Consider the following 12,546-nt stretch of genomic DNA (forward strand, 5'->3'; position numbering starts at 1 on the left):
TCCTCCTTGACAGCTCCCTCGAACAGATGTTTCCAAACACGGAATCCCCATTAAGCCGACGCCAGCTGGCGCCTTGCGCTCGTCACCAGGGGGAGACGAACATCCCGGTCACGTCGTGGAACGGCGTCAGGGTTGACGGCCAGGATCTTCTCGAGACGTCCCGAGCGGGGCGCCCACGTGAGCGTCAAATCGTCGTCGGTTCTCCGTCCTAATGACTCCTCGGCGCGGCAGGGAGCGGCGGGAGGTTCTTCTCCTCGTGGTGGCCTCCGGGAGAAGGAGGAGCATGCTGTGGCTCATCTGGTCCCGGCAGCTTTAAGCCGAAACCCTCGGCAGCCGGAGGTCCATCGTACGCCAACCGGACCGGCTCTCCTGCCAGACGAGGTCGGCCTCTGCGGAGCCACCGGGAGGAGCAGAAGGGTCAGGAAGCAGGCTGGACGTCAAGTATGATGGGATGGATGTGAGGAGCACAGCTGAGCCGGCAGGAGATTACCCTCCATCTTCTGCTTCTGCTGCACCTTCAGAGAAATATTCTCCACGTCTGGAGATCAAGTTGCAAACAAAGCATGGAGAGACATTGAGTCTTATCATATATGTTATGAAGTTAGTTTGAGGGTGACCTGGCTCCGCCCCCGGCCCCCCGCCGCCACTCCTGACAGCCAGCGGTGCCTTTACATTTTCACATGTCAATCACATCCCCCTCGGGTCTGCGTCCACGAGCAGGTGTGTGGAGCGTCCACCTCCACACATCATTGAAGCACAGGCAGATGGTCACCAAGATACCATCCATGCATCCGTCCATGCATGCACTCTGCACCGCAGACAAACCCAGCTGACGTCAGTGTGAGCCGGCATGACCAGCTGTCAATCACACACCTCTCTGTGCCAGCAGCTCCGTTAGCAGTTAGCCCTGTTAGCAGTAAGCCCTGTGAGCAGTTAGCCCTGTGAGCAGTTAGCCCTGTTAGCAGTTAGTCCTGTTAGCAGTTAGCCCTGTTAGCAGTTAGTCCTGTTAGCAGTTAGTCCTGTTAGCAGTTAGCCCTGTGAGCAGTTAGCCCTGTGAGCAGTTAGCACTGTTAGCAGTTAGCCCTGTGAGCAGTTAGCCCTGTGAGCAGTTAGCCCTGTGAGCAGTTAGCCCTGTTAGCAGGTAGCCCTGTGAGCAGTTAGCCCTGTGAGCAGTTAGCCCTGTGAGCAGTTAGCCCTGTGAGCAGTTAGCCCCGTTAGCAGGTAGCCCTGTGAGCAGTTAGCCCTGTGAGCAGTTAGCCCTGTTAGCAGGTAGCCCTGTGAGCAGTTAGCCCTGTTAGCGCTGCTGCTGCTTGTGTAACCCAAACCGGTGTGTGGTGGCAGCTCGCCCCGGCCTGCTGGGGACTCTCTGAGGGGGGTCTGCAGACCTCCATGTTCAGGGGATCTCCTGGGTATCTTCCCCCCTTCAAACCCCCCCCGTCCCCACGGCGCAGATTAATTGAACTCAAGTCCTGCTTCCGCAAGTCCTGACTGGTGCGCTGCATTTTTGCTCGATTTATCGATTACAGAGCGCATTTAATCTCCCCCCGGGGCTGCGTAGGGGTCGGCAGCGCTGGTGCACGAGCCGGGGGGCTGACGTGCACGCCCCCCGGCTCCCCCATCTTAATGTTGTTATCGTCGGCCTCAAGGCTAAAAGTAGGATCAGATATCGACTGTGTTTTCATTAGAGGAGCTCACAATCACTCCCACATTCACTCCCTCCTTAACCTTTGACTCCGCCCCTTCTTCCCTCCGTCCGCCACTTCTGTCGTCATTCCCTCCCTCCTTCCTCCATACCTTCCTACCTTCCACACACACACACTCACACACACACTCATGTGTCACAGCTATAAGTGCATGTGTGTGTGTATGTGTGTGTGTGTGTGTCTGTGTGAGTGACTGCTCTTTGAGGAAATCAAGTCCTGATATCAAGTCCTTTCTGTTTCACAGCCCTTTCTGCTGAGGTTATTCAAATGGATATGGTGTGTGGGTGTACTGTGTGGTGTGTGTGTGTGTGTGTGTGTGTGTGTGTGTGTGTGTGTGTGTGTGTGTGTGTGTGTGTGTGTGTGTGTGTGTGGTAACATATTGTATGAGTGTATTACACACACCTGTAAGAGGATTGATCTTAGTGAGCGGCTCCTTCGCCCTCAGATGCCCAGCCCAGACGTTTTGTTTTATTTCCACCAACCTTTATCCCTCTGCAGCTGCACACACACACACACACACACACACACACACACACACACACACACACAAACACACACACACTTGGGTTTACCTCAAATGGTTGACCATCATGGGTCTGGTGGAAGCCATTTGGGATGACCTTCTAAACTGCATTGTTCCTTGAGGTTTGGAGCTCCTGGTCCTGAGGAGGTCTGCATCGACTCCTGGTCAGGAGCTCCTGGTCCTGAGGAGGTCTGCATCAGGGCTCCTGGTCAGGAGCTCCTGGTCCTGAGGAGGTCTGCATCGGCTCCTGGTCAGGAGCTCCTGGTCCTGAGGAGGTCTGCATCGGCTCCTGGTCAGGAGCTCCTGGTCCTGAGGAGGTCTGCATCAGGGCTCCTGGTCAGGAGCTCCTGGTCCTGAGGAGGTCTGCATCAGAGCTCCTGGTCAGGAGCTCCTCACACATTTCTGCAGATCAAACAATCAGAGAGGAAAACAAAGATTAACCGTCAACCTCCGCGCTTCCTCTGCGGGCACATTCAAAGGTGTGTCTCTCTCACTCTGTCACTCTCATACACACACACACACACACACACACACACACACACACACTGGTGTTTACAGGATGTGGATGTGAATCTTTTCATGTGTTCCATAAAAGATGGCAATGAAGTTAAGCGCCTGCTAAATTCCTTTCCTTTTTGTACTGAACCACTTCTGTTGTTTGTTTTTACAGGTGTGTGTGTGTGTGTGTGTGTGTGTGTGTGTGTGTGAGTGTGTGTGTGAGTGTAGTTCAAACAGAGAGGATGGCTTGGACAGGTGCAGTCCCCCCTTCAAGCTGGATTATTCTCCTGCTTTTTGAATCACTAGTCACGACCCTTTTCCTGCTGATGCAGCCCGTTAGCAGTTAGCTTAGCATGACCTGCCTCATCCACCCTCCCAGATGCCCTTGCCCGTCTGTTGCCTTTGCCGGAGGGCCGGGTTCTCCCGGTGCCGCGCCGCTCGCCATCCAAATTCCCGCCGCTCCCCCCGAGACCTCCGACACCAAAGGACGCCGCACCAGTGCACGGAAAGAATAAGCAATGTGCACAGAAACGTTACGTAATGAGAAGGATGTGCATGCAGAGGAGGACCCCCACACAGGAAGCCTTGAAGGGAGGCTGGAAACAAGGGGAGGAGGGATCTGTGATTCCCAAGGCGAGAAAAACACAGAAGGAACTGTGGAATTTGATCATAAGAATTGAATCAAATACGTCGCAGGGGACATTATGGGATGCGAGAGGAGCGGGGCAGCCACCAAACGCACCATTTGCTTGTCAGATTTAGACACAAATAAGAAATGATGGTCCCCCAGAGCCCTGCGGGGGGAGTCTCTGAGGCTTCTCTGCAGAAGCACAAACATCTTCTCCATAGAGGTGAAGGACAGCAGCGCAGAGCCGCCCAGACACCGGGAGCGGATCAGCGTCCGGTTCGGAGACGAGATCGAGCCAAAACAAAATTTACAAGATCTGTATTTCTTCTCCCCGGCGAGGTCAGGGTTCGGGTCGAGGCTGACTCGTTTCTGCAGACGTTCCCTTCGATTTTCTGCGGCGCCGAGGAGGACCCCGAGTCTGCTGACCTTCTCACCTGCAGAGCTGCCAACCTGGACTGCTGATTGTGGCGGTGCTGCCACCTGTCGGACAAACTGTGCCCCCGCGCCCGCTGAGGCCCTGCAGCAGCTCCGCTAGCACGGTTGAACTTCCACATACCTTGTTTGCGCCCGTGGACCTTTGAATTTTGCACACACACACCTGTGTTCATGCATTCACCGTGATATAAAAGATCTCACACTTGTCCTAACCTGTCCTCTTCCCCTCCGTCCACGAACCTCCTCCCTGGTTTTCCTCTTGACCTCCTCCAGCCTCAGCATCCCTCTACATCCTTCTAGATCGGGGGCGTCAAACTCACTCAATATGGCTGGCAAAGCTAGAAGATACCAGGTTTCAGGGGTGGCCTGAACCACGGGTGCAATCACAGTCGTCAATGTTCTGATTTGACCCGTCCAGCCCACCTGAGAATACATTTTCCTTCATGTGGCCCCTGAGCTAAATGTTTGACACCCCTGTTCTAGATCTTCTAGATCCATCCTCTGTCCATGTTCAAACCATCTGAGCATGACTTTACCTCCAGAACATCTCACATCTGCTGTCCCTCTAACGGTCTCACGCCTGACCCTTTCCATCCTCCTCACTCCCAAAGAGAACCTCCCCATGTCGGTCTCTGCTGCCTCCTGATGGCCGGACTCACCTCCATCCTCTCCACCTTTCCTTTCATTCTGGCTCAGACTCCTTTATCACCCTGACACTTTTCTCCACCCGTTCCAACCTTCTTGATCGCATCTCTCAGCCGCTGCTCCACCCTGGAAACATCTCCAGTGCTCTGGACCGCTAACCCTGACTACTTAAAATCCTCCACCGTCTTTATCTTCACCGGTTACACATTCAAAAACTATCATCGGCCGAGAATAAATGGTAAACGACGAAGGAATTGTCGTTTTGTGAGCCAACTAACTCGTTGTCATGAAAGCGTCGTCTGCGTCGAGCTCTTTCCCTGCTCGTAGCCGCGGGACGCGCTAGTAAACAATCTCTCCACTTGTAACGTCTCTGTCGTGCCCTGGTCTCGCGATGCTTTGCGAGATCTCGCCGCACCGCGTTCGACCTGAACTGGAGGGAGTTCGCGCACAGCTAGCGAGGCTAACTACCTACAGAGTTAACTGTTCAACAACTAACCAGCGACTCTTCACAAACAACCCGGCTCCGGTACGTTCGTCCCGGGCGGCTCTTGAACCCGTTCTTTGAGAGTCTGCTAACGATTACCGAGTGAATTCAGCTGAGCGGGTTTAGAAACTAAAACCGAATAGAACTTCGGGGTTAGCATCAGGTATTAGCGACAGGAGTCACCTTAAATTAACAGCAGTTTAAAGAGTATTGAACTCCGTGAAAAGACAATGAATAATGGCAGTATTACCTAATAAGCCAAAGATAGCAGCCTCAACTACTATGTAAGTATTTGTTTTTTATCCGCTTGGTGAGCCGTGATCTCTGTCGGAATCGCTGTTTATTATTAAATTTAGCTACAATGTCATGCCACATGAGTCCTCTTCTTACTAACATACACTGCTAGCCTGGGATAGCATGGCAGCTGAAGCAACATCGAAGTAGAAAAGCTTTGTTGTCATTGTAAAGTGCAATGCGGCAAAATGCAGGTTGTCTGTGCCTAAGCTGTGTGTTCATGAACAGGAACAGCCTCGACATGGACCTGGAGGATGACACCACCGTATTGACAACCCTGAAGTCCTTCAACTCCTTTATCAGCCGCCCCGAGCCTCCGCAGCAGCTGCAGGAGAACCCGGCACGGGGCGCCAACCTGCAGAGCCAGTACAAACGCAGCATGGAGGTAACCACGCAGCCCGGCACCTCCGTCACCAACAGGTTCGTAGTAGAGGTCTGAACCGTGGGCGTCTCTCTTCTCCTTTTGTGTCAGCTGCTGGAGGCGGCGGAGAGGGTTCACTCAAAGCACAGCTATCATCAGCTGGACCAGGAGAAGAAGCAGATGGAGCTCAGCCACAAGCGAGCGCGCTTCGAACTGGAAAAGGCTGCCTCTGACAAGGCGCGCGACTTGGAGGTACAAGACGCAGGTCCAGCTCGGTGTCCTCCTCCCCACGGCCGAGAAGGACGCCGTCTCACTTTGTCTCTCTGTGTCAGCACGAGATAGACCGGAAACAGGACCTGCTGGCGCGGATCAAGAAGCTGGAGGAACGGGAGTCGGAGGCGGCTAAGACCCTGTCGGAGCATTTGGAAGCAAATCGCGCTCTCTGCAAGAACCTGGAGGACCTCAACAAGAAGCTGGACGAGCGAGATACCAGACTGAGCTCTGCTAACCAGGTATACACACACACACACACACACACACAAACACACACCTATGTCCTGCTCGCTGGCTTTATCTTACACTCATATTCCTCGCCGCCATAGACAATCAGCTGTTTAAAGGATGACATCAGAGACCTGAAGCAGAGGCTTCAGAACCAGGACTCAGCCGTCTCCAGTCAGACCCTGGAGAAGCAGGAACTGCAGGAGCAGTTGGACCTACAGCGCAGGTGTGCACACCCACACACATACACACTCACATTATACATCATCAGAGTGTACAGTCTTAACTTACTCGTGGGCACCTGTCGGTGTTTGAACCAGGAAGTACCAGGAGGTGTCGCTGCTCTGCCAGAGCCTCCAGGCCTCACAGACGTCCTGCTCAGAGCACAACGTCAGGATCAAGGTGTGTAACGGTCGTCACACCTGGGCAGTACGGGGGGGGGGGGGGGGGGAATAGGAGATTATTCTCTTGAAAACTACATGAACACACCCACCTATATACACACTCACCCATTCATGCAACTATGGTGGCAGAGCTGCCATGCAGGGCGCTAACCTGTTCTGTCTGGAGGCAGTGGGGCGTCTCAGGGTCTTTCCTGAGGACACTTAGCTAACAGGAGGGCCAGGAACTGAACCCCAAACCAGCCAACGGGGAGGTCGGGGTGCAGAGACACAGCTGCACCCCGTAGTATCCAGGTGGCAGATGTTGAGCAACTTCTTGCTGGTTTTAATGTGCGTGCTGGGGCCATGCTGCAGCTCACAGGGAAGGAGCAGCGAAGGAAGAAACTAACAACAGCCAATAGTTGAACCCGGCTCTGACAGCAGCGGCCCCTGGCTGTTTGTCCCCCCAGGAGCTGGAGCGGCGCCTGGCCCTCCAGGAGCAGGACGTCGCCATCGCCAAGGCGGTGAAGTCGGAGGCGGGCCGGGTCCCGGACCTGGAGAAGGAGCTGAAGCGGCTCCGGGAGGACAACGCCTTCCTCAGGTCAGTGGCAGGATGGGGGGGGGGATTTGTTTATTTCCCGGAAAAGATGGCGGTGGCGGCGGCGGCAGGACGCTGAATGATTCCACTGGACGCTTATTAATTCAAGGTGACGTCAGCTTGGGTTTCGTAGGATTCACCTACTTTTAGCCGTAAACCCTTTCATTATCATTTAATGATCTCGTCTCCAACTCTCCGTCGTGCACGCCGCCCGTCACCGCCGTGACAGACAGGCATTCATCAGGGTCGTCTCTCCCGGGAGGAGGCCCGGATCCGCCGTCTGACCTTGAGCTGTGTGATCTCGTTCCCAGGGAGAGCAGAGAGAACTGCAGCCTGCTGAAAGAGGAGGTGGAGGGCCTTCGCAGGAAGCTGGAGAGGATGGAGAAGACCAAGGAGGAGCTGGTCAACAAGGAGCTGGAGAAGGAGGTAGCGTAGCCGCACGTCCGAAGCTTCAGAGTCGCTCGCTCGCCGGCTGAAGTCCCCTGCTCTCTGTCGACCCTCAGAGGCTGGCGGAGAAGCTGCAAGCCTGGGAGAACCTGGGCCAGTCCACGGGACTCAACATCAGGTCAGAATGTGTGACAGGAACGGAGAGGGTTGGAGGTCCTTGAAGGCATCCTCACGCGTGGGTTAGAAGCTTCTTCTGCCGGGGCCAGCAGGGGGCGCTGCAGGCATTCCTTACACTCCGACACCACCGGCAGCCAGAGCAGTGTGTCCTCGCTCACCTGCAGACCAACCACATGTTTCCTTCGGAGCGGCGGGGCGGAACTGACCCATCAGGACGCCAACGCCACGCACGCAGACGTGCACGCCACCACATGATTCACTCTTGATGTGATGGGAGGCAGTCCACTTGACACTGTGCTCATCTGTGTGTGTTTGTGTGTGCGTGCGTGTGTGTGTGTGTGTGCGAGCGCGAGCGTGCGTGCGTGCGTGTGTGTGTGAAGGACGAACACAAGAATAGACTCCCATTATTCAGAGGCCAGTTTAAAGGAGACCATGGCATGTGTCGGTGCAGGGATGGACTGCACCACCTCCTCTGAGCTGCAGGGGGAACCTTCCCACCACTTGGAGGAGCACACTGAACGAGAGGAGACTCACTAAAGGACAGGAGACTCACTGATGGACAGGAGACTCAGTGATGGAGAGGAGACCCACTGATGGACAGGAGGCTGAGGACTCTCAGTGATGGAGAGGAGTGGTACTTCAGAAGTCAGAGAAGGTGTCTGAGCTCAGCCCGGTCCACGGCGCCCCCTACTGGCCGCCCTTCTCGTCTCTCCCCGACACGCCGCCGGTCATCTGTGTTTCTGCACTGACACGACTCGCGACTTACTTATCGTCCATCGTAGCTGTGGTTCAATGGCGGAGGTGTAAACATAATGATTTTCTGGAAAATCAAAGGTTTGCAGGATCAAATGTCTGAGAGGCGTCCTGACGGGACCCAGCCTGAGAGCAGGACGCCTCCAGCACACCAGCAATTAGACCGCTCCGCCCCAGCAAGCACACGAGCCTTTGTGTTTCTGCCTCTCCGTCTCACGGTGACGTTCACAGCTCAGGACGGTTTGACCGAAGAAATAGGAACCCCTTTCTGGTGTTGAGACTGCAGAGCCTTTCCAACACGAGCCGTGTTCTCCAACTCCAGAACACAAACACACAGCGGCTTCTCGACGTGTGTGTCAGGTTTGTTTATGTGTGTGTGTGTGTCAGAGTGTGTGCTGCCTCCCCCCCGGTGAGCAGAGGGGTCGAACATTAAAAGTTTTCTCAGTTGAGGCGGCGAGCTGAGCTGTCAATCATCTCAGGGCCGGCTGTGGGCGGGCCGGGCCGGGCCAGCTGCCCGAATGAGTTCCAGGATTTGAGCCGCTCCGAAATGTTTATCATGGGCCGCCGGCTCCTTGAACGCCTCGCCTCACTAAAACCCCACGCACCTTTGGAGGGGAGGGGGGGCTCGATGCACGTTGTAAACCGAGGTTCCTCCGATTCCACCTCCCCCCTCCGGCCGTGTCGACAGAAATCCCGTGTCCGCCATAATTGCCGGTCCGGGTGAGATGTTGTTCTGCTGATGCTGAGCCTGCAATGCGGTGCAAAAAGCAAAAGTAATGGTGGGGGGGTGAGACCGGTGTTTGGTCCCGCAATCTATTCCCCTTCATTAAGCCCGCCACAGCGGCGCCGAGCGGAGATTGCTATCGACTGAGGGTTGTGCCGGAGCGGCGCCGCGCGATGGCCCCGGAGCTTCTGAGCACTCATTATTGAGTCCTTCATGTTGGGCTGGATTTTTCCGGTGTTCTAATTCAACCCCTCTGACCCCGGTGGAAGTTTAAACCAAGTTCACGCCGCAGGGCTTTGAAACGCGGCCGATGGCTCCTCTCCCCCCGTGGACGATTCAGGGTGTGGGTTTCCGTGGAAACGGCGTCCCGCTCGGAATAAGTCGGCCGAGGCGCCTGGCGTCGAAGCACCGAGGAGAACGTTGGAAGGCTACCTTCCCTGTTAAGGCTAATAGGGCGCAAGTGGCTTCCTGTCTCTGTGGCTCCGCCTCTCACAGCCTCTCGCCCAATGGCAGCCACAGCCGGCGCTCGACGCCACCCCGCGGAAGATGGATGAAGCAGCTCATCGGGAGGGCAGGGTTCAAAACCCCCTGAGCAGAAGGGGCCACATCCTGAGCAGCCATCTTCTGGTCTGGACGCCTTCAGGAGGCCTCACCCCCGAGGAGATGGATGCATTAATAAAGTTCCACTTTTTCTTCTGGATTCCAAAGAACAATCTGGTTCCAGTTGGACGGAGAGCCGAGACGAACCCAGATGTTTCCTCTCAAAGGTTAAAAAGAGCAGGTTCCCTTACGTGAACAGATGTGTTGCCATGGAAACCCACGCTCACACAGCATGTCGGGATCAAACGGGAAGCGGGACCACTCTTACACTTCACCGCCGGCTCCTCTGATTTATTTTGTATAAGCTGTCAGAGGACACAAAGGGAGACTGACCAATCAGAGGCCGGCGCTGTCTCCGCCGCCGTTCTCCTCGCCTGGCTAATTTGCTGAATAGTAGTTTAAAAGGAGTTGAGCGTGGACTCTGCGAGCGGGTTGTTCCTAATCCCCGGGGATTCGAGGCGTCGCCCCGCTGAGGACCAGGAGGTGGGTCTCAGCTCCGAGGACGAGAGCCGATGTTTTCTCAGATCTTCTCTCGGATCCCGTCGGGAGATGAGTAGGCCTCGTCGGACGGCTCGCCGTGGTCGGCCGGCGCCCACGTCCTTCAGGTGTTCCTCAGGTGAGCAGAGCTTTGGCCCCCGGAGTGCCCCCCCCCCCCATGTGACTCATGGCGTGGTATTCTGTGACGGGACCGCCTCACCTGCATCATTTGTCCTGCCGCTCTGCCCTCCACCGACACACCGCTGAGCTCCAGCAGCCGCCCTCCGCAGTGTGCGGCCTCCGATAACCACGGCCGTCACTGACGGGTCCGCAGGGCGGCCCTCCTGCCGCCGCCGTTTTCTGGATCCTCACACTGGACACGCCAGTGGTTCCTCCGTCCGCATCTTTTTCCACCCTTCTGGGAATTGTTTTGTGTGTGTGTGTGTGTGTGTGTGTGTGTGTGTGTGTGTGCGTGTGCGTGTGCGTGCGTGCGTACATGTGTACACACCCCGTATCATGTCTGCCTGCAGGAAACCAGACGACCTGTCCAGGGAGGTGATTCAGATCCAGCAGAGAGAAATTACACTGAAGGAGCAGAACTATACACTCAGCAGCCGGTAACACACACACACTTTCACACACATGAAGCCCCCGCCCCCAGTCCCTTCCTCTCTCGCCTCCTCTACATACACACACACACACACACATACACACACATCTGCTGGAGCAGATCTCTTAGAAGTCCTTAATTGTTGCAAAGTTAATTAAAGCAGTCCTCATTCTGATAGCACTCCTGACAGTAGTGGCTGTGCATGTGTGTGTGTGTGTGCATGTGTGTGCGTGTGCATTTGTGAGTGTATGTGTGAGAGAGAAAGAAGAAATCCACTAATTAAACTTGTCCTGTTTAGGCGGAGGTGCTGGGGGTGTGTGTGGGGTGTGTGAGGGGTGTGTGTGTGGGGTGTGTGAGGGGTGTGTGGGTCCGCTCCACAGCTCAGTCCGGCAAAGGAAGCCTTCATTAGCTAACAAGCCCTCCGCTGCTTAGTGCGTTGGGCTCATTATGGAATATTAGAATCAGCCCAATGACTGTTTATTCTGTCTATGTTTGTGTGTGTGTGTGTGTGTGTGTGTGTGTGTGTGTGTGTGTGTGTGTGTGTGTGTGTGTGTGGCAGCAGAGTTTGTGTAATTACTGTCCTGCAGTATAATAACAGTGTTATTGATCGAGCCACTGCTGCAGATCATCCATGCACGGTTGGTCAGACGTTCTCAGCTTGTCCTCCTGTTTGGTAAAACAGGCACGAGCCCCCCCCAATTATTACCCTGCACCCCAATTATTACCCTGCACCCCAATTATTACCCTGCACCCACGCCGCCGTCCTCACTCTCCGTGGTGGTCCATCAGTGTGAGGAGCATGGAGCGCTCGCAGGCCGAGCTGGGCGCCGAGCTGTCCCAGCAGCGCAGCAGAACCCTGGAGGAGCAGAAGAAGAGGGAGGCACAGGACTCCCTGGTCCGACGGCTGCAGAGGAGAGCGCTGCTCTTAACCAAGGTACACACAGACACACACACACACACACACACACACACACACACACACACACACACACACACACACACACACACACACACACACACACACACACACACACACACACACACACACACACACACACACACACACATCAGCGAGTACTGTCACGCCACATGGACTGTGCCGCTCTGACAAAGCCTTTTCACTCCCAGTGAACACAGTAAACACTGGAGGCCGGCATAGAATCCCTAATGCACACACACACACACACACACACACACACACACACAAAACTCCTGCCTCCTCTTGCTCCGCAGCTCTTGACTGGACCTCCGCGCAATATTGATTTCTCAATGTGTGTGATTCCCTGGGCCAACATGCTCGCTCACTTAGTACACAAATCACACACACACACTCACACACACACACACACACACAGACCCAATGGCCGGCATGCCTGAACAGGGCCGAGGCCGTGTCTGAAATATGATTGGAGCTGAAGAGGCAGCTAAAGGCGGTGGTTCTCCGTTTCACTGAAGACTCCAGACGGTCTTCAGGCGTGAATGACCGTGCACAAGTGTGTGTGCGGCCCTGTGATTGACAGGTGACCGGCAAACCCTGCCTCTCACCCATGACGGCTATGATTGGCTCCACCCCCAACGCCATCCTGAGTGCAACATAAGTGATGTAAACAATCAATCCTGCCTGCATGCACTTCCGTGTGTGTGTGTGTGTGTGTGTGTGTGTGTGTGTGTGTGTGTGTGTGTGTGTGTGTGTGTGTGTGTGTGTGTGTGTGTGTGTGTGTGTGTGTGTGTGTGTGTGTTGTGTGTGTGTGTGTGTGTGTGTGTGTGT

The 12,546-nt window shown here is 55.1% G+C and overlaps 1 protein-coding gene across 1 annotated transcript in view; it reads left to right on the plus strand.

Annotated features, from left to right (window-relative positions):
• Positions 1 to 4,804: 4,804 nt before the first annotated feature.
• Positions 4,805 to 12,546, plus strand: part of mad1l1 (mitotic arrest deficient 1 like 1) — a 33,955-nt gene continuing 26,213 nt past the window's right edge. Inside the window, exons 1-11 of the mRNA XM_086157630.1 lie at positions 4,805 to 4,958; positions 5,439 to 5,595; positions 5,683 to 5,823; positions 5,904 to 6,083; positions 6,174 to 6,298; positions 6,393 to 6,474; positions 6,923 to 7,053; positions 7,362 to 7,476; positions 7,554 to 7,615; positions 10,699 to 10,785; positions 11,568 to 11,712. Coding sequence (XP_086013756.1) covers positions 5,452 to 5,595; positions 5,683 to 5,823; positions 5,904 to 6,083; positions 6,174 to 6,298; positions 6,393 to 6,474; positions 6,923 to 7,053; positions 7,362 to 7,476; positions 7,554 to 7,615; positions 10,699 to 10,785; positions 11,568 to 11,712 — 1,212 coding nt within the window. The 5' untranslated portion in view covers positions 4,805 to 4,958; positions 5,439 to 5,451. The remainder of the gene's footprint in view (positions 4,959 to 5,438; positions 5,596 to 5,682; positions 5,824 to 5,903; positions 6,084 to 6,173; positions 6,299 to 6,392; positions 6,475 to 6,922; positions 7,054 to 7,361; positions 7,477 to 7,553; positions 7,616 to 10,698; positions 10,786 to 11,567; positions 11,713 to 12,546) is intronic.

This window comes from Fistularia commersonii, chromosome 12 (genome assembly GCF_037954325.1).
Source record: "Fistularia commersonii isolate RoL2024-O1a breed Wild chromosome 12, RoL_Fcom_v1.0, whole genome shotgun sequence".
Classification (NCBI taxonomy): Eukaryota; Metazoa; Chordata; class Actinopteri; order Syngnathiformes; family Fistulariidae; genus Fistularia; species Fistularia commersonii.